Source organism: Artemia franciscana, chromosome 8, assembly GCF_032884065.1.
Source record: "Artemia franciscana chromosome 8, ASM3288406v1, whole genome shotgun sequence".
Classification (NCBI taxonomy): domain Eukaryota; kingdom Metazoa; phylum Arthropoda; class Branchiopoda; order Anostraca; family Artemiidae; genus Artemia; species Artemia franciscana.
Genome location: NC_088870.1, coordinates 50,585,225 through 50,607,752, shown reverse-complemented (window position 1 = coordinate 50,607,752; position 22,528 = coordinate 50,585,225). Strand labels below are relative to the sequence as shown.

Below are 22,528 nucleotides of genomic sequence, written 5' to 3'. Positions count from 1 at the left end.
TGGTACTGAAAAAAAATCGGCTAGTAATTTTTGTGTTTAAAAAAGCATTGATAGAAAATAATTGGAGCGAGGAGAGGGACTCTATTTTGGAGAAAATGGCTCTGGAATTTTAACACCTCTGTCCAGTGTAGTTGGCGTTTAAGACTCAATCAAACTCAGTCTTATCTTGCAACACCAGGACCAATGTAATGTTCAAACTACCTTCGTTTTTTCATTAAATGGAAGAGAACTATTAGTAATAGACAATTTAATTTTTTACACTAGAATATTTAGAAATACTTTCCAAAACATCCCAAATATATTTTAAAAGTTTTCTGGCACCTTCACTCCAGTTTCTTTGGCTAGGTATAGCATCTCCTCTGAAAAAGAAAAAAAGTAGGTAAAAAGCCTGGAAACCAGTAAATACAACAGCAAAAAAAAACTTTCTGTTTCGCTTGAGGGGGGCTAGACCTTATCTAGAGGGAGGGTTAGGGAGTGTGACCCTCCCCCTGTATTGTTTATCCGACTCGTAAAAACGACTCGTAAATATATATATATATATATATATATATATATATATATATATATATATATATATATATATATATATATATATATATATATATATATATATATATATATATATAATTTGATATACTTTTAAAGTTTTTTTTTGTAAATCCCCCTACAACAAAAATACTTGATCGTGCCCTAGGGGGTGGGGGCACCAAAACCTCTCCAATATTCCATCCCTTACTAGCAATCGTGTGTTGATAAACAGAAACAGAATGAAGGTAATCAATAAATTAAGCTAACAGAAGCAAGATTGTTGTGCTAAACAATAATTGAAACTAGAACAGATTCAATATATAAAAATGTGTTTAAGATTTGCGTTTTAAATAATTTAAATTTGTTATAATGAACATTAGTTGAAAATAGAGACAAATTCAACAAATAAAAATGCAAGTAACAGTCAAAGTACTATTTTAAAAAGGGGAGTTTGCGTTGTAAAATATCTGACAAATACAAGGTGCAAAATTCTTTTTTGCATCGTGTGAAAATGAAAAATATTGATGTAGAATTAGAAAAACTCCATTTAAACTCTTTTAACTACAGTTTTAGAAAGGATAACGTTACAAAGGCAATAATATTAGAAAGCACAGATAAGCTAAAAACTCCTCTAGCCAACCAACCACACTTAATTTTGGCAGCCAGCAACGACCAATGAAACTGATACACCAGCCGCTAGTGGCACCTGCCACTGACTCAAGCTCAGAACCAAAAGAGACATATGCTTTTTTGAAATTCTGATCACTGGAACAGGCAAAACAAGGAGTAACTAAAAGTTACGGACCCAGAGCCTCAAAAAGATATATTTTATTCAAGTATCTTATCTTCTTTAAGCTCCTTCTTGTTTTCAATCAAAGCATACTGTCAAAAGCTAACAAAAAATGAAAGCAATGCTCGTGACAATATTCACAAAATAATTTATCATCAATTAAATGCAGCTTTCTGTTTTCCAAGTATTTCCTTGCAGACGATTACAAAACTAAACTTGTAAAATTTCAAGAAAAATATAGGAATATTTGCAACAAAGGACATGTTTTGGAATTCCTCTTTAAAGGAGGGGGCTTAAGAGGGTAATTTCGGGATATCCCCCAAACGTAGAAAATATTTAATACCTTTTGTCTCTGTACATCTATAATAAATTTATTACCTAAGTATATACCAGATAGTGCAGAAAAATCATTGTAATACAATTAATCAAGATAATACTTTATTTACACAAGCTAAAAAATAGCCAAATTTGCATTTCAAGTCAAATATTCTTAAATCAGAACATGAATCATGAGGCAAGCAGTTAAACATTAAACACTTCACATCAAGTACATGTAAGGGTCTGGGGACAATTATGCACAAATTTAACCATTAGACATGTCTAAATCATAGGTATAATGTATATAATAATGTTTGTATACAAGATATAAGGTATAATGTAATAGGTAATAGGTATAATACATGCCTAAATCAAGTTAAATATTCTTAAATCAGAACATGAATCATGAGACAATCAGTTAAACATCAAACACATCACATCAAGTACATGTAAGGGTCTAGGGACAATTATGCATAAATTTAGCCATTAGACATGTCTAATCATAGATATAATGTATATAATAATGTTTGTATATAAAATATAAGGTATAATGTAATAGGTATAATACATGCCAAATCGAGGTATACAGGGATGGAGATGAAATAAGTGAGAAATGTATGCATACAGAACATTGATTAATAAATGATCCTATCCTCATAATAGATATAAAAGAATATCAACAAAGATATATAAACACTAGAATTTTATTGAAAAAGTAAGAATTTTGTTTAACAAATTTAAGTTGTGATTAGAAGTTAAAGTTCAATATTTGTAATTTCCATTTAACCAAACACTTGGAAAACTATAGGTTCTATGACTATCTTAGCTCTATTACTATCTATCTTAGTTCTTCTGTCCTAGGAATGATGCATGGATGGATAATAGATAGACTTATCTATTAACACATGAACATCATTTTTTATACAATTCTAATAAGGGGGTTAATGCCAGATTTGACTCTCGCTCAATCAGACTATCTGTCTTGGCTTTTTCTACAATTAGCCATGGCTCAGCATCCACAACCATTGATTTTAATCATAAGTTGTGATTAGAAGTTAAGGTTCAATATTTGTAATTTACAAAGTCTTGAAACTTGGTCAAATTCTGGTTTATGTATAAGCTCAAACTAATTCTTACTAATATGAAGGAAAGACAAGCTAAATTTATTATTATGTAAGACTAATGTGTTCCTTGTTGAATTATGATAATAGTATTATAACTGAATTGGGTGTGATCCCTTAACTAGGACTTAACATTCAAATTAAGTAAATATTAAGAAATAGAATACTTAAAAATATTAACAATTATAAGTTATTCATAATTAAATAAAAATAATTAAGAAATAGAAACTAAGGATAGAACAGAACTAATAAATATAATTAAAATTAAAAAATAAAAAGGAAAAAATTACAATTTGGTTGTACAACATTAAAAAGCACAAACTAAGGTTTAATTCAACTAAACTGTTAGTATTCACCTCCATATATATATATATATATATATATATATATATATATATATATATATATATATATATATAATATATATATATATATACATTTGGTCACTAACATCCCAAATGATAGGGAAAAGAAAGCTGTTTAATGAGACTGTTTTTGTCTTTACATTATTTAATGAATTGACCTAGTCTTACCTCTTGTTGCTTTAGCTTTATTTTCAGCGTTTAAGGCATCCCTAATAACCTTTCGCCTTGCTTCTTCAACCCTCCATTCATTTTCACGTTTTTGCAATGACCCAAATCTGTAGCTACCATACACAATTCCGACAACTAGTGCACCATATCTTCCAGCCTTGACATTAAAATATTAATTAAAACAATTATATAGACCAAACATTAAACAATTAATAAACAGATAAACAAGTAAACATAAATTAAAACAATTAAACAAAAATAAAAATTAAAACAATTCAGCAGATTTTCTCAATATGAAACAGTCACTTTTATAATCATTAGTGCATACATACCTGACTCTCAGGCATGGATAAGATACTTTCTCATGTGAAGGGAGGGGAATAGGGTTGGTCAAGACATAAAATATATTCCACTGTTCTCTCACCTGACAGGAGTCCTTTAAACATGATTAATTTTGCCATGGATAATCTACATTCAATGTGGGACCGCAGAAGTATTCTTTTTTTACCTAATAATTATGACCTGAGAAAATACGGATCTGAAGCAAAACTGTATACATGCTAACACTATATTCCTCAACTGATCAGTTGGTTATGCTTTACAACTATGAAGGTCTTCTTGTCAAATTAGGTCCTGCATTCAAGTGGAATTAGTATTTCAATTCTAAAATAAAACTATCAACAAAATTGACCAACTAAAACTGAATCTTTATATTAAGTTACAATCTTGTGAAAACCAGTAAATTGTTGCAAAACCAATTTGCAGTGAGATATACAATGAATTGCCCACAAAAACACCAAACACATTAACAACCAAACACACAACAAAAGTAGAACCTCAACCAGCACACAACCAAAGTAGAGTAGATTTGTTTCATCTTAGCTATGAATACTTCCCAAAATATTGGCACTGACAAGAGAGGACATTCAAAGAAGCCATCTGTCAAAATTCAACACCAACAACAATTTTTCTCCTGTTATGTAGTTAACCACTGTAGCTCAGAAACAACCGTCTCAGCACCCAATGATAAAATTCTCAAGTAGTTACTAGATGTCAAATGAAATGGTGTTCTCTGGAAGTACTAGTGGGATGCATTTGACGTTTGACCATCCATATAATCAACTATGGAGCAAATCACAGATCAAGATGAAGAATACGTACTAAAGCAGTACTAACTTCAGTTGATGTGTTGTAACTTTAAGAGTTGCAAATATTAGACTTGGTCCACTTTGATACTGAACCCCCTATAAATATGTGTTGTTGGAAAGAAAATCAATGCATACATCTTGCATGCCAGTCACTTCTTATAAGATAATATTCCTTGTTGGACAGGAGATTACCCTGGAACAAATAGCAACAAAGACCACAATGCCTTTCCATCATAAACAATGAACAACAAGTAGAAGAACAGTAATTTTTTTTCATAGGATGGTAAAATTCCAAACTTTAAATGAATATTTTATGCTAATTACTAATACTAATTTATAGGAAACATTATGATTCAGCTCTACTTACTGAGGTATGTCCTAAAATAAAATAAAAATAATAAAACAATGTCCTAAGACAAACAAAGGATAAAGATCATCCAGGGCCATTGTTGCCATGTAAGACATCAAATTGATGCTTTAGTTGCTGGGTCTTTTTAAAGGGACAAGTAACAAGTTTGAAATAAAATAAAGCTTGTATATATACATATGTATACAAGATTATATACATTACCTTCAATTACCTTAAACCACAGCTTGGAGCAACATAAGGATTTTCTATCCTTGTGATTCTCCAGTGATGAAAAATATTCGTTTTGGTGTAAATTGGTTGATCTAGACTCTTGTGGAGGATTCTGCAGCTTCCCAATTGTAAAGGAACTCCTGGCAGAACCAGGATAAAGATACATAAAGGATAAAGATACTCCAGAGCCATTGCTGGCACATAAGGCATCAAATTGATGCATTAGTTGCTGGTTCTTTTTTTACAGGCACGAGGAACAAGCTTGTATATATACATATACATACAAGTTTGTATACATAAGGGATAAAATCCTCCTGAGCCATTGCTGGCATATAAAGCATCAAAATGATGCTTTGGTTGCTGGGTCTTTTTTACCCAGCTAACAAATCATCTCCAACCTCCCATCAAAATAATATAAACATGGAGTCTTAGCTTGTGTAAAAGCTGGATATGCTGTCAGGAACTGAATATAGAATCTAGCCTGCCCTCTATAGAGACTGTTTGGTTTGAAATCAAGGACCAATACCAACCAAGATTAATCAACTGATGAGAATTGAGGTCTACATCCTGAATTTCAGATCATGCCCCTCTTCTTTCTGGGTTCAGTTGACAATATCCCAATCAATAGTTTATTCTTCTTTTCTTGCAAATAAATTTGTCAACTTCTTCTTAGACAAACGGATGTGTATGCTTTTCCTGCTTAGATACCAAATATGCACTCTCAAACATATTTCATAAAACCATTGGAAATTTCAAAGGTGATTTTCTTGTGACATGTGACTTTAATTTCCCTAATATCTCATGGAAGGAAGAGTTTCTCTATAGCCCTGATACTCGTAGTTTGCATGTTTTACTTGTTTTCCAGAGAATTCACCATTGGATTGTTTAGGGTAGCCAACTGACTGACTGTATCTCAACCAGAAAGCTGGACAAAAAGTGGGGTTCAATCCCACTTTCTAAAGCTTTAACAAGAGAAACGTGGAGATGGCCATGGCATATTTTGCAGATACAAGATGACAGATTACCAAAGATTGTCCTTTTTGGCCAATCCTCCAGGGCCAAACAAAAAGCAGGTCATCTCAGGTTGGGGTGGGAGGATGTTGTAAGAAAGACTTAAGAGAAATTTCCTGCATATTATGAAGCAAGAATTCTTTTCTTAACATGTTTTCTTCTCAACTGCCCAAATTCTAGACTTGTGAGAGGTTTACATATGGTCTGTTGAATACATTTTAGGCAAATTTTGATGTAACAATTGTTGTTGTTTTTTTATCATGTTTCCTTCTGTGGAGTGGACTGCATCAACAAATTTGCCGTCTTCATTTTTTTTTCTATTTGATATCTGTCTTTTATTTAACATTTACCAAATTTTCACTTAAAATGGAACACAGGCTAGCCCACTGGAGCTTTAGCTAACTGGGAATAGCCTATGAAAAAGACACTTTCAGTCTTGATTCAGAGTTCATACTATAAACACCTCTTTTTGTATATAACCTTATTCACAGAGTAAGAATGTAAATGCAGTAAGACAACTGTGATTCCCTATGGTCTTTTATTGAAATAATTTCAGAATCAAATTTGAACTTGAAAATAGTTCACATTTAACTTGGATTATATTATTTGAACTATATATTTCATTTGGTCCCAAGAGTGAGAATGTCTTTTTGGATCTACTGCATTTTAAAGCTTGCTTTCAACTTGCATTAATTCAGTGCTTTGGACCTGAACTGATTCAGTGACCATAGCTAATTCAATGACTGTTACTTCACAATATTTTGCTATGGGTTAAAGGGACATAGATTCAGGATATTCATTTACAATTTGGACAATTTTTACATTTGTCGCGGAAAGACATATATTCATTTCACTGTGCTGTGATGCAAGAAGCAGGATTTATGGAATTGTGATACTGGTCAGAAAGTGCTGCAGTAAATATTTTCTTAACTTATGACAGGCTCTCAGTGATAATGCGGGAGTGTAGTAAAGGCTTTTCCAGAGGAGGAACCAGTGCCTGTCCTGACCTTGCCAGTCATTATTGGTTGAAGATCCACTTTTACTATTGCACTCTTGACAAATTTTTTGGCTTTGCTATTACAGTTTCCCCAACTCCCCTCTCACTTGATTTTTGCTGTTTTTCTTATTGATTTACTGAAAAATGGGCAAACCTGCAAACGCTGAATTTATTTGCCCTGAGTGTAGAATAAGAGCAACAGCAGAAACAGTTCAGTGCAGTAAATGTTCTTCAGTGACTACATGTTAAACGTGCCAGTATAACAATTGGCGGATGTGAAGCCCAGCCTGACTGGCTTTGCCTCCCTGTCAGGCAGCAAGAGTTCCACCAACTCCAGTGCCCACAAACACTTTCAGGTCAAACCCTGACACTACTGTAACCCCAACTTTCAGCAAAGCAAAAGCAACCAAAGTTAATCTAACCTGTGTCAAAGGCACCAGAAAGAGTACACACAGGTCAAGTTCTATAGTTTTGAGTACTTTTTCATGTACTAGCTGTGTCAAACTCAATCAGGAAGTAGCCTCTCTTCATGAGACTGTTTACAAAAATAACAAAGTGATTGCTCAGAAAGATTCAAAAGCTTTAAGCATTCAAGATAAACTCAACAAAATCAAAGCTGAGTCTGGAACTTCCTATCAGGAAGTGATCAAGCAAAACCACAAAATTTCCTGACTTCAGTTGGATATCGCCCTTTGACAGGCTTACATAGCTAAAATGGAGCACGAGTTGACTTCTTTTCACTAAAATCGGTGCTCCCTCGGTACTCAAATAAAAAAGCTGATTGAAGACTTGCTCATAAGTGCTGCAGCAATAAATCAACTAAATTGCCAACTACATAGTCACAAAATAACAAAACCTTCTGCCCCTGTTGAAAAAAGTCCACCACCTAGCAAATATTACTATCCTAACCAAAATTCAAGCAGCAACTCATTGCATGTTATTGACCTTACCTTACTGCCAAGTTTACTGCATAATAGCAGTCTTGGTGCCTGCAATACCTCAACAAAAGAAAATAACCCTGTTTTAGTGCCAAGTTCAATGTATTATAGCCTAAAGCCAACATGTAATAAGATGATCCAAAATTTGAATGCTGTACATGCAGGTCAGGTTACACAACAACCTTGCAAATTCAACATGATATTTAGATTTGTTTAGAGTGTTTTTTTTTTTGTAAAATGAAAAAGATGTGCAAATTTTTATAGGTATGCCATAATTTTAGGTCGAAACGTTGTAGAAATAGCAACTGCTCTTTTGATCATGTAGATTTATGTAGTATTGTAATTTGTGTTGACAGAACTTGTAGTTTTGGCCACATTCCATGCCCAGACAAAAGTTCTCCCCCCAGACTAGGCTAGTCCACAAAAAACCTATGAGTCCTTGCCTAATTGAACCTTTGCCTTATTTCCATCCGAAAAAATTCACAAGGTGGGGTGCAATGACTGGTCCCCTAGTTGGTTTTCTCTGATTGCAAAGGACCCATTCCTCCTTCCAAATACACAATTTTTTGAAATTTGGTAAACTTTGCCAACAGGTTAAATCAGCAGATTCCAGAACAAAATAAAATGAGTGAGGGTAAGCCCTTCATCAACATCAAAATTGATGACAAAATACAAAAATGAAGCTAATTTATACCAATTTTAAGTAAAAATTCTTTTCTCCTACACACTAGTTGAAACTTGCAAAGTTTTTGTGAAAATTGGCAACAGGTTAAATCAGCATACTCCAGTACACAACAGAATGACTGCAGCAAAGCCAATTTATTTACCTTCATCAAGATCAAAACTGATGATCACATCAAACATGAAGCTAATTTATACCTATTTTATGTAATAAAACACAGTCCCCCTAAAAAGAACCAGCCTCTTTTGGAATTCTTACTGACTTTCCCCTTGAATGCACAGGACAGGTTATCTGATTTTGGCAGGGACTTTTCCCTGTCTAGTTACCCAAATAATGATCCAGACAGCCCTTTAGACCCCCTAAACCTTCTTCCAGTCTTACCCTCATTTGTGAAACCACATTCTCACCTGTTCACTCTTCAGACATCCCTCAATTATTCCCTAGAGCTCTAAAAATAAAAATAAAACAGTTCCTTCTTTGTTTGGTTCAAGATACCATTTTCCAAATTTATTACTCTGTAATGCTGAGAGTCTCAACTTTGAGAAAATAACAGAACTGGCTATTACAGCAAATCTCAGAAATTCCCACCTTGTTGCTGTAACTGAAGTCCAGGCACAACACCCTGACTCCCTGAAAGCTTTGGACTACAATTTTTTTTTGGAAACTGAGGCCAACTAATGACCCACTTGGTAAGCGTAGTGGAGTACTTCTCTTGCTGTGCTGTGAGGAACTTAGTCCAAAACTGATCATAATCCCCAGCATTGGTGATTATAATGAAATCATGTGGATAAGTATTAAACTGAAAGCACTCACTCATCCACTGTCTAATATACTACTATGTAATTTATATTACTCCCCAGGTCAGCATGCAGGAATTTGACAAAAGTTTGTTGAAAAACTTCAAGCCAGTGCTGATTTTGCTCTCTCAAGATTCCCTAACACTGGGATTTTACCCCTTGGTGATCCCAATGAACTAAAACTTGAATACCTATGCAGGGGTCTACACCTAAAGCAAGTGGTAAATATACCCACAACCAAAGGAAGCTCATTTTAAGATGTCATCTATACAGAAAACTAAAAAGTGTTCAAATGATAAACCCTATGTAATGAACCTCTAAAAGCCAAGATCAAAGAAAAAATTCATTTACTTTGTAATGGTAAAAAAGATGAAGCCAACCATATGCATAAAATGATAAAAAAAAAAAAAATCAAAAAGCAGCTGCATGTACTATAAAAATACTATGAAGGATATTTTTAATTACAACCCCAAGAAGTGGTATGACCTAGTTAAAAAACTTTCTGGCCAACAAATTATTAATATTGATTTCCAGCTTGATGAGCCTAGTATTAAAACTGCCAATGATCTCAACAAACACCTTGCCAAGATTATCTAGGCATTACTTCCACTTTCTGCAGAGACTCTTTGAGTCTATTCCCCATAATCAGGATGAAAACCTTCCCTATATATCACCAAAGGATATGAAGAAGAAGATAAATAACCTAAAAAGGACAAGTACATGCCCATCAGATATTCTGATTGTACTTGTCAAAGCCTTTGCTGACAAGCTATCCTTATCACTGGCAGATATTTTCTGTAGTCACTGAAAGTGGATGCTACCCTGACACCTGGAAGCAGGGATTCATGACACCAATTCAGAAAAAGGGTGTTGAGGAGGGTTTCAATGGGGTTTGACCAATTACACTTACCTCAAGTTTTGTCAGAATTATATGAAAGCTTTCTGACTGATTGGCTCAAATCAAAAATTGAAGAACTTATTGACCCAAAGCAACTTTGTTATCAATGTGGCCTTTCTACTACCAATTATCTTGTAAGGTTACTGGATACAATATATAAAATTTGGAAAACCCTGATGTTTGACTAAATCTACTTCTAATAGACCTCCAAAAAGCTTTTGACCTGATTAACCACAATGTTTTAGTTGAAAAACTCCTAAAAGAATCTCATGTTAACCCAAACCTTGTTAGAATAATAGCATCTTTCCTTTCCAGTAGAACTCAATGTGTGAAGTATAAGATTGTCTATTCAGATCTCCTTCCAGTTTACTGTGGTGTGCCCCAGGGTACCCTCCTTGGCCTGCTCCTGATAAATGGACTTACTACTGAACATCCTTACTGCAGAAAATTTGTCAATAACATGTCCTTACTGGAAATATTTGAAGAGCTCAGTCATGGAAATCATGGAAGATATTTCCAGAGATGCTATGACTGTGAATACCAAAAAGTCAAATATCATGACTATCAGTTTCTCAAAGAGTACACCTTCATTCAAGCAACTAATCCCTCCAGAGATGTCTACCCAGAAGTACAAACTCCTTGGTATCAATATTTTGAGCAATCTGAAGTTGTTGGTCCACATTACTAAGATCACAAAGCAAGCTAATTTGGGACTTTCTTCACTTAAATTTTTCTTCAAGTTTTCTTTCCCTGCAATCCAATCAGAATTTATACATTCCCTGCAATCAGAATTTATACAAGCATCATCTGCCCTTTTCTTGAATATTCTTGTCCAATTTGGCTTAACTACTTCCCAATCTTATTTAATAGTAAGTCTGGAAGTGAGCATTAAGAATTATCTATGGTCAAGGTAAACTGCCATGTCACTTTCTTCTTAAGCATTTCCAGCTCACTACCCTATCAGAGAGAAGAACAATCCTGTGTACCTGGTTTTGCAAAAAAGGCATAAAAAAAAACCCAGTTCCAAGGATTTCCCCCCTGCATTTTAACCTTTAAGATCCTGACCTCAAAGACCCAACTTGCAGAAAGTCCCTACCCTTCAATCTCTCTCACCAATCCACAAGAGATACAGGAAGAGTATCAGTGAATTTGTTGTATTGACTCAATTTTTTACTTGATGATCAGTTGTTTTAATCTGACAAGTGTCTGTCTGATATTGTGTCTGTGTTTTTCTCCCTTTTTTTTTATTTGACAAGTTTGATCTGACTGTAATACCTGACATAAAGCACTAATTTGGTGCCATGCACTGTGAAAGTCATTTTTAAAATAATTCTCTCTCTCTCTCTCTTACTAATATGTTCCAGATTGTCAGTTAAGCAAGTGAAAGAGGCAACCCCTTGAAGCTTTACCAAAAATGCACTAACACTAGGCTGCAAAACAAATTCTTTTCTAATTGCAAAGTCAGCCTATGTAACTCCAAGCCAAAATGATGTTATGTCTCCTGGTGTTGAAGCCTTAAAGTCTGAAGTTGACAAAGCCTAGTGAAGGAAGCCTTGGCTTACAGTAGGATATGAGCAGCACCTAATAAGCTGAGTCATCATCATCATTGACCATTATCCACAGGACCTGCTCTTATTGCTGACAAGTGCAATTTAAAGTAATATTAAAGGAATATTAAAGGAAATTAGATTGCAAAAAAGGTACATTAAAATTCCAGATAAGTAATAGTACTTTTTGTTATCTTGGAAACTGGTTAGGCTAGAAAAATGAATCTTTCAGAGACAAATCTACAGACTAAGGTATGCCCTGAGAAGGTATTTTTATGTCCCTGACTCCACCCCTTGACTCTCTATGCAGATTATTGTACCTAACTACTTATTTTCTGCTTACATTTGATCCAATATAACTGTTAAAAGTAAAAATGTGTGCTTACATTAAAAAACATCAGTTTTTAAGCTTGTTTATCTAGTTCCTCAAGGGTACAAACCACGGTAAAATTCTAGTTAATTGACTTCTTGCTATCTCAGAAAGGGTTTAGGTTAGGAGAATGAAACTTTCAGGGAAGACTCTACAAACTTAAGTATGTCCTGGGAAGGTATTTTGAAGCAACTACCTCCACTCCTTCTCCCTGTAGAGGGCCCTGACCTGTGATGACCTTTAAAAATATGTGTGTTATAAAAATGAAACCTTGCAAAATAGATCTTCTACTTAATTGAAGTACAACAAAATTGTTTTCAGCTTCTTAACTTTGCTCAAATCTATTTTATAAGGTTTTAAAGATATACAAATACATTTCCTAAGTTTTGAAAAAAAACATTAATATGGCTCAAAATGCTGCTCAAATAACATGAATTGAATTCCCAGAACTAAAGGCAGAGAAAAGGCAACTAGTAACTGAAAATTAAGGTAAAATGTTGTTTTGTCAAAATTTCAATAGGTGTAGACCTATCATGCAGGCAAATTTCAGGACCCTCTAGAGGGAGAAGAAGTAGAGGTGGGTACTTTAAAATACCTTCCCGGGACATACTTTAGCCTGTAGACTCATCCCTAAAAGTTTCATTTTCCTAACCTAAACCCTTTCCGAGATAGCAAGAAGTCAATTAACTAGAAATTTACCCAAACCACTATAAGGATAAAGTGTTTGAAGCTAGAATAATGAAAAATTTATTTACAAATTGAAAGCATGAATTATCTCAAGGGAAGAAATTTCATAATTACTTCCTCAACAACTCAAAAAAGCCCTTAATCAGAGGCTGTTAGCCTCTGGTTTAGCCCTTTTTGAATACCTGCCTTCAAGGCTGTATCTAGGGGTAGCTGTCTAGTAAAAGGGGTATGGGAGAAGGTCTGGTTGCCTTCTAATCACTTTTGCATCTTCAGGTGATAAGATAGGTTACTTTGAAGAATCACCCTATCTTTACATTGTAAACTTTTTCAATTTATGTGGCCAAACTACAAGTAGCCTATTTAGAGTTGCAGAGGGAACAATTCCAAAATTGAGCAGAAAATAAGCAGTAGTGTGCAATAGTCTACATTATATAGGGAAGGGAGAAGTGGAGTCCCATATATTAAACTAGCCTACCTTCCCTGGGTCTTTAGTCTGTCTACTTTACAAGATAGGAAAAAAAGCCTCGCTAGAATTTTACCAAGGGCACCTTAAGGTGTACAATAAACTTACACGGATGAGAGGAGACACATTAACTGGAGGAGCAAAAGACATTTTGGGTCTAGCACAACTGATGACAGAAAACGAGAAAATTTATATTTTATTTCCCACTCTTCTATAAGCAGGTGGCGTAAGGATTTAAGCACTACACACATGCAGGTCTCTTTTGGGCCGAATTGCAATAGAAACAGCGCCTATTTGAACTTGAAAAATTTTCTAGTTTTCGGTGCCGATTAACGAAAACAGCGGCAAATTTCATCGTGATCGTAAAAAAATTCCTCAATCGTTTCCTTTTCTTCATCTGGAAAGCGAAAAAAGCTAAATAATAATATTAATAATGATATGTTTAATAACGAAAGCACTTCATAATTTAATAATGAAAGAACTTAAAAATCTACTTAATATATTTCAAAGAAAAGAAATTTAAAAATGTAAATAATAGAAGAACTTAATAATAATAATAATAATAAACCCTAATAATAAGTTGAGATCAACCATGGAACTATTGATAATTTGTAGTTGATTAATGATGTCCATGATTGTTTTTGTTCTGCTTTCGGTTGCCATCTGAGCAGTTGAAATCGCTGCCCGAAAAAGGCTACGTGTGCCTAACCTTTTAGCACTAGAAAGGCTCCGTAAAGCGCAAGATGGGCTTGTGATCGTGACCGTTATTTCTTTGGTTCTTACTGATTGTCAAAACTATCCATAGAAGAAAGATTCTGCCTGTGGTAAATCCAAATATGTAATTTTACTTAAATGTGCAAATGCTCTAGTTTTATTTTACAGATCTGTAGCAATGCACATAAAAACAACAAAATTAAATTGCACACAAGCCCATGAAAACAGTTGCTCTGTTGGCAGTTGATAGATTGGTAATATAAGTAAAAATTATGCAATGTTAAATTTTGTCAAAGTCAGTTAAGACAGTTGATCCATTGACGGTGGATAAATTTCTATACATGGGTAAAGAAATTTATTTAAAATAAAACTTACCCAAGCCAAGAAAAATGGTTGTCTTTAAAGTGTTAGGTTTCAATTTTCTTTATGTGAATGAAATACATAGTCAGGAAAAGGTTGGTAAATTAAACAGATGTTCGCAATTTCGGTATTTTTAATTGTACTCAATTTTGAATTATTTATGCTTTCAACAGTTACAAAAGCGAGTTTTTTCTAGCGCAAGTTAACTTTTTAAGGTTTCAGCTCTTACCACCAACTAATTAACTATTAACTATGCATCAAAAGGCAATATCTTAATTTCAGATAAGTCAGTTTTGAAATTGAATAACATGGCAAATTTTTTTTATCTACCTATTAGCGCACTTATTGGAATTTTTAACATCGGGGAAATAAGTTAGGAAAGCTTTTTATCATAAGTATCAGTGTTTTTTCTCAAAAATACAAAATACACATTATACATATGTTTGATATTCAGAAAGAAATATGGCAAAGAGACTCTTAGTCTCAAGCTCTACCCCATGGACATTCATTCAGTTATATAATAATCTGCACAGGCTCTCTAGTATAAATTAGAACAAGTCAGTGTCTTAAATTCCATGCATAGAATTTAGATTTTTTTTTCAAACACTGTTATGAAAATATTTCAGATAATTTTGGCTCCCCTCCAAACTGAGCCTTACCATATCTGTCTTTTTGATTTTTCCCCAATTTTTTCCACATCTCCAATGATCCAATTGAGAAGAAACTATGCAAGTGCAGGGATTTTCGATTACAGTACATCAAAACAATGCAATCAACGAACATTATTTAATTTACCTTGATTTGGGCTTAATTACTATTATTTTGATGTAGCTTTCTAGTATATTAATTGTAATGGCCAGGAAACAGCTCAGGATATGGCTATTGGTTCTCAAGAAGAGGAAAGGAATGGTTTTTGTGCTAAGGCAATCGTTATCTCTGAACAATTAAAGGTAATTGAGTAGTTGTAACATAGGAAATACTACTACTACTACTAATAACTCACTGCAGCACCAAACCGCCTGAGGCCAATGTTTATGGATTACAAGATTTACAGAAGATTACAAAAGATTTACGGTTATCGTCATTAATTAAGATTAATTACTTAGTCTTCATTAAGAATCAGTAGCCTTTATATAAGGAACACAAGTTAATACTTTAAAAGTATATATCCTACAAATTTAAGGACTTGTTTTAGTCTTAAAACAAGTTTTATTTTAGGTTCTTCAAAGAATATTAAGAATTTTTAAGCAAAAAGTTCGGAGCTATTTTTCCCATTTTCTTACCTCTTTCAAACACAATGCTCTTGCTTTTGAGTATAGCTAGAACAAGATAGCTGACAAGAAGCTACTGAAAATAATTCACGTACCTCGAATCTTTAAGTTTTGGTGTGATAATGCTGAAAATACTATGTAGTCGTCCTTGTTGAAATAAAACGCCAATATTTTTGAATGAAATGGGCAGTTTTTTCTTGATTTATACACTTTTGACAACCCGTGAACATAACAGGTTTCGATTAATTCCAACATTACCCTCAATACTCTCTGAAAGGTTCACCTGAATGCACTTTGTCTTTTTTGAGATTAAAGGCCAAGTATACCCACCGTATTCAAATAGCAAATACTATACATGAATAAAGAACGTGTTACTTGCATAACTTGATAACTTGCACACTTGTACTTTCAAATAAGACAAATTCTTTCTTGGTTGTCACCAAGTGCCGTTCCCTCTTTAATTCCGAAATTAAAGAAAACATATTTCTCTGGTGCTGATTTTATTTCAGCAAGGCACCTGCAAATTTTAGGTACTTTAACCGAATAACATTTAGCACTATTATTTAAGATGATCCTTTTTTGTGGTGTAGTCCCTTTGCAATTTTATACCCGGACAAATAACTCCCATCCTTAAAAAGGGCAAAAAAACGCTTCTCTGTGAAGTTCTTATCGCCCTATTACCATCCCATGTACTACTCTCAAGCTCTTTTGGTCTTTTTTCATAAGAGATACTGAAGAAAATTGTTCGCCCCTCTTCATCGGTTTGAGTACCAGCGTGGCGTAGGTAGAGAGCATGCTTTTTTCTGCTTATAAATGTGCTGAACGTTGTTGAAGAAAGAGGTCATTTCTTCGTCTTACGTGCGCTCGATGTTGCAAGACCTTTTGACTCGTGTATATTTTCGCAGCTTTTGCTTGAGGCCCTTTTGAAAGGTACTGATGCTGTAGTAATTACTAGTTTAACGTACATATATAGAAATCTGATGGCTGGAATTAAATATGATAGTCAACTATTTCCGTTTCTATAAAGCTATTCATGTTCAGCTATAGCCATCAGCTATAGCCATTCATGATATGTATAGCTATCAAAATGTGTTTAATTCCTGTTGTCTCATTTTTTCTTGATTTTTACTTTGTTTTTTTCTGGGCTTTCTGCCCAGTTTTTGGATGGGTTATAGACAAAATTATAGTGATGATAGATATTCACTTTTAAAAAACTTACGCAAAGGGCGGTATTGATATGATCACAATGGAATTTAGCGTCGTTTCTGTAAATCAATGTCGAAACTACAAAACTTTCCAAGCTCAAGTCGCAGCCGTTATCTTTACAATTTGGCATGGCTTTTACAAGTACCGAAAAATGTTGCATGTGCCGTCCGGCCCTTTATTTGCTAAAACCGGCATCAAAAAATTTCGTGTTTAGGACCCTTAATTTCAGTTCTTTAAATCTGACAGAAGTAAGAGAAGAAATTACAAGATAAATTCTTTTTAAATATGGAGCGTGTTCCAGCTGCGACAAAAAGTAACTAAAAGTTACGGAAAAGTTACTAAAAGTAACTTTTTCCGTTCCAGCTGATGCTATTTAGCAGCTGGAACGACAGAAAAGTTACTTCAAAGTAACTTTTACTAAAGGCCTTTTTTCGCGTCAACCAGCTGGTTTAACCAATGACAGCTTTGGTTTAACCAGCTTGTATGTTTAACGCAAAAACGGAAAAAATTACATATGGTTGAGCTCAAACAAAACTGGTTCACGAAAACACTCTTTTTACTTGTCGGTTTGGGCAAAAAATTTCAAACATAAAACATCCGTATAGTGTTAAACTATACGGCCGGCCTAGTGCCTTAAACTGCTGGGGACAGGTAGCTCAGGTACTCGCACTTCCCACAATCAATAACAGTGTATTATTGTTCATAATCGTATATATCCATTGTTCGCAGACTGGAGGAGAATAGCGCTTCCAGTAGCTAGTTTTTCTGAAGAAGAAGTCAAAGAGGTGAAAGGACTTGTTGTTAGTCCATATACCTCCCTACAATTTTTGGAACTGGAACTGGTTAAGAGTGTCATTCTATTATAATTAAATGATTTAGCACTGGCTTAATTTCCTCCGGATTTGACATATTTCACATTAGTTTGAGGTCAGAGAGAATTGAAAAATGATCTAGCATACTCTCTGGTATATTTGAAGAGATAGGAAGGGTCTGAATTAGTGGAATCTTTGGTTAAATTGTTCAGGTAATATATTGGAAAATGTTGTATTCATACTGTAAAAGCAAAATTACCTATAAAAAAGTCCTAAATGATAAGACTTTAGCTTTGTTGAGCTACCCTAAACAGAGGATAAAATTCTAGTTTGACTTCTTTTTGTTTTGATTTGGAATTCTACTAGCCTACCAGGCTATAGATTAAATTTCCAGTCAAATTCCAGTTTAGCTACTTTTTGCTATCTTTAAATGGGGTTATGTTAGGTGAATGAAACTTTCAGTGATTAATCCATAGCTAAAAACATACTCTGAGAAGCTATTGCTAAGCTTATGTGATAACCCTCTTCTGTTTTTAAATCTGGGAATTTTGCATACTGGACTGGTCTGTAACTATTAAAATTTTGGTAAAACAACATCTTACCTTAATTTTCAGCAAGCAGTTTCTGTTTCTCTGGTTTTAGCTCTGAAAATGCAATTCTTGTTATTTGAGTAGAATTTTAAGCCATATCAGTGTTTCGTATTTAAATATAGGGAAATGTATATCCTGAAAGTTTCCAAACCTTGGAAACTTCATAAATTGAAATTGAGCAAAGTTATGACACTAAAAATGCTTTTTTCTTGTCATTTAAGTAGAAGATTTATTTTGCAAGGGTTTCACTTTTATAACACAAGCATTTTTAAGGGTGTGGACCAAATATTGAGATTTCCAACTGTCATCATCACTAACCAGCAATTCTACAGGATTTAATCCTTATTTCATTAGACAATGTGATTTAAGGTAATTTAAGGCAAACATTTTTAAGAGAGAGAAAGAGTAGAGTTAGATGCTCCAAAATACTTTCCCGTGATATAGTTTAGTCTCTAGACCCATCCCTAAAAGTTTCATTTTCCTAACCTAAACTTTTTTCAAGATAATACAAATTTATCTAAACTAGAATTTTACCAAACAGAAGTTTAACCTAAGAATTTGTAATAACATATTGTTCAGGCTAGCCTTTGCAGTCCCTGCAAATTTTGACTCTTCACAATAAAGCACTATTACAGGCTTAGCCTAACAAAAGAAAATAGCAAACTGCTTAATCTGAATAAAAAAAAAATCCAAAGGGCTTTATATTTCTTCAATACAAAATATATACTAATTTTTGTTTTCAGTAGAATACTAGTTAAGTATAAACCAGCAAATGTTTAAGAATTTTTTGAGGGGGAACAGCTGCCTAAAATTAACAAAATATTTCTGATAAGCACAAAAATATAACAAATTAAGCTAAACTAGGAAATTTTTTTTTCTCACTGAACAGTTACCATAACACATAATGTGTTGTAAGATTTTTGCAGTACTTGTGCATTATAGCCACCACATTCAAGTTCTATTGAGAAGTTTAGTTTGGCTAATGTTAATGACATAAAATAAAATATGATGAATATATAAAACTTTATCAACAAAATTATGAAAACTACAACAAAGAATCCTGGAATTTGTAAATCAGCATCATATCTAAATATACTGTATCTTACATTGTGATAGATTGTTTTAATGCCCTACTGTACAGGGGTAAATATTTAAATTATGTATCATAGGCAATTATCTGAAGAGTAATCTATTAAAAGTCTCCTGAGCTAACTAGGGAAGTTTTTTCTTTCTTTTTTACTTGCTTTAGCCTGTATCCAGTTCCTGATTGCCATATAAATTCCATATTCATAGTTAAATAACATTAGCCTTTGTATATAGACTATACCTTGTTGCTAATTTTATTGGGCATAGAATGTTTGATTTGGTAAAGCCCTAGAGAAGGACCTGAAGAGAAAGAAACATAATAAAAAAAAAATTCATGCTTCATAATTTTTAGATAATACCTGGTAACACATTTTACATTCAACTTTGCTCTACTTTACCCCTCAATCCTCCCAATATAAAAATGTATTGCTGAAATTTCCTATTTTCCATTTGTTTTGTCAATCTGTCTCTCTAACTTCATCCCATGTAGCTGTAAATTAAACAAATGTGACAAACAATAACTAGAAAAACAGGTGACAGGAGGTTAAATGCATTGAAAATATGAAATTTGAGCCATATTTCTGCACATTGGGAGGGGGATTGAGATAAAGTATAGCCTAACTTAATGATTTTCTCTTGCTATGTAGGGTAATTGGAAGGTCACTTGTATATCATGCTGTCCTTTTCAGTTTTAGTTGGATAGAAAAAATCCAAAGAAAGTCCCCTTTGAAAAGATAGGAGCCACAAAGTGAGATTGTATTTGTCAAAGCTTGGAGGTTTGTCCCTTCTGTCTGTTTAAACAAAACAGAATCTTAATTGAAGCTTTGTTCATTTCTATCTTAAGGGTGCACAACAATTATGATATAAGGTACTTTTCTTTATTCAATTGTCTTCTTTGTTGTCTAAAAGACTTTTTTAATCTAGATGTTTCATAAATTGCTCATTTTTACCAGAAGTTCATTTGACCTACTTTGAAATCCCTGGTCTTAAAATTACATTTGACTTTGTTAAAGCTAGGAGACATAGACATTGTGTTTGTTTAAAGAAAGTGAATAAACATTAGTAATTTGTATTGCACTAAAGCCCTAGGGCCATCACAATTCCAAACAAAAAAGAAACTTCACTTTAGAATATTCAACATTGTCTAACATAACAGAAACAAAGAAAAAAAAATTACAAAATTTTACTTCTGCACTCTACTGTCAACATGAGAAATTGTCCAAAATTTTAAAATCTTGCAAAACATTCATCCCTCATCACATTCACCAGCCATCTCTCATCAAACCTACACTTCATTTCTCATCTCACTCAATCCTACAAATGCATCAAATGACCCACTCTCTCATTAGTGCTTCCATAGATATGGTCAAAGTAAGAGCCATCTTGCTTACATTTTATTATATCTAGAAGTTTTCTGTAGCTAAGTCAGTACTTAAATATTTCATACACCTTTGTAAACAACCTTAAGATGGTAAAATAGGTTGGATTATCCAAATTTTTAGTTACCACAATATATTTAAATCATTATTGTAATATAAAGGGCAGCCAATAGTAAAGGACCTGAATAAATATTTTAAGGTAATTAAAAAGGTTTATTACTCAAAAACTTGATAAAACTAAAAGGGAATTCTTAATGATTGATTACTTTAAAATATCTACATTATACACAACAATAAACCTTTGCTATAAAGGGAAAGTCAGTAAGGCCCAAAAACTATTCAATACTAATTGTGCTTTGAGACAGTTTGCTGAATGTCTAAATGATTTTAGATAGTAATGAAGATAAAATGTGGGCAAACTCAACAACAATATGCAAGTAAGTAAGTATGGCAGCACTGACACATCAAGGTCTAAACTGGCAGTGCTAATTTTCACTTTGTGACCCTTTGGCCAAGAATTGCAATTAAGGGCTGGGGGCCAGAAATCTTGTGCTTTTGTACACCCTCCCTGCTTACCTTTTGCATATTTCTCCATTTGCCTATTTAGAGCTGGTTTAGATCTGTCTAACATCACTGACCCCCATTTAAAACAAATAAACAGGCAATACTAGGAATCAAACCTGTACCCCATGGACAAAGGATTTCTTACTAAGAGTGCTTTCCACTTAGCCAAGAACATTATTACGACCAGAGTAGAACAACTATTAAAAAAAAAAAATTGAAAAAAAAACAAGATGGATTTACAGCCATTTTCACTAATCTTCAATACACATTGTATTTTACTTAGACAAATTATTGTAAGGCAGGTGTCAACAAAGCTCCAGTAGGGATTGCTTTACTTAAGATGCAAACTAGCATGGTGAATACTTAGCTGGTAAAAACCAAATACACTAGCAATGCCAGGAATTAAACCTGTACCCCTTGGACAAAGGATTCCCAAACCAGAGCGCCAACAACTTAGCAAGGAACACAAATGTGACCAGAGAACTATTATTTGAAAAAAGAAATATTGAAAAAGCTCAATTCATGGTTGTTGCCATTTTCTCTACTGTCCCATAAACAATATATTTTATTTAGAAAAATTAATTTTAAGACAGATATCAACAAAGCTCCATTAGGGATTGTATTTACTTAAGATACAACAAGCAATGTGATTGCATAGCTTTGTGATATTCTAGTCTTAAATAATGATAAAAAAGCAAATTTACATTTGCTATTTGTTTTCCAAACCATTTTAAGCAAAACCATTTGCAACAGCAATACACCCATGGTTAGATTAGTGTCTATCCAAAATGCTTTACAACAGAAGGGACACATTTCTTGCAAAGCAAATACTCAGCTTTAATGCTATTCTGTGTCATCTCTAAAAAATTAAACTGTATCAGGTGTATTTTGATATAAGATACTTCTAAGACTTGTGTTTCACAGCTTTCCTCAATCCACTTTATAAGGTTTTAAAGATATGCAGACATTTCCTAAATTTTGAAAAAAAAATATTGATATGGCTTAAAATGCTACTCAAATAAAAGGAATTGCATTTTAAGAGCTAAAGCCAGAGTAAAAGAAACTGATAATTAAAAATTAAGGTAAATCTTGTTTTGTCAAAATTTCAATAGTATAGGTATAGACCTTTTGAGTAAGC

General features: G+C 33.5%; 1 protein-coding gene across 1 annotated transcript; it reads right to left on the bottom strand.

Annotated features, from left to right (window-relative positions):
- Positions 1-232: 232 nt before the first annotated feature.
- Positions 233-13,691, bottom strand: LOC136029843 (ATP synthase subunit e, mitochondrial-like). The gene is made up of 3 exons (XM_065708298.1): positions 13,517-13,691; positions 3,291-3,447; positions 233-359 (listed from the first exon to the last, which is right to left on the bottom strand). Exons 1-3 carry the CDS (start codon positions 13,556-13,558, stop codon positions 304-306), a joined length of 255 nt encoding a protein of 84 aa, XP_065564370.1. The 5' UTR covers positions 13,559-13,691; the 3' UTR covers positions 233-303.
- Between the last annotated feature and the right edge of the window lie 8,837 nt (positions 13,692-22,528).

Coding starts and splice junctions, on each gene's coding strand:
- LOC136029843 (XM_065708298.1), bottom strand. CDS start 13,558: ATGTCTTTTGCTCCTCCAGTTAATGTGTCTCCTCTCATCCGT. Junction 3,448..13,516: donor ATGTGTCTCCTCTCATCCGT/GTAAGTTTATTG, acceptor TTTAATGTCAAG/GCTGGAAGATATGGTGCACT. Junction 360..3,290: donor TAAAGCTAAAGCAACAAGAG/GTAAGACTAGGT, acceptor TTTCTTTTTCAG/AGGAGATGCTATACCTAGCC.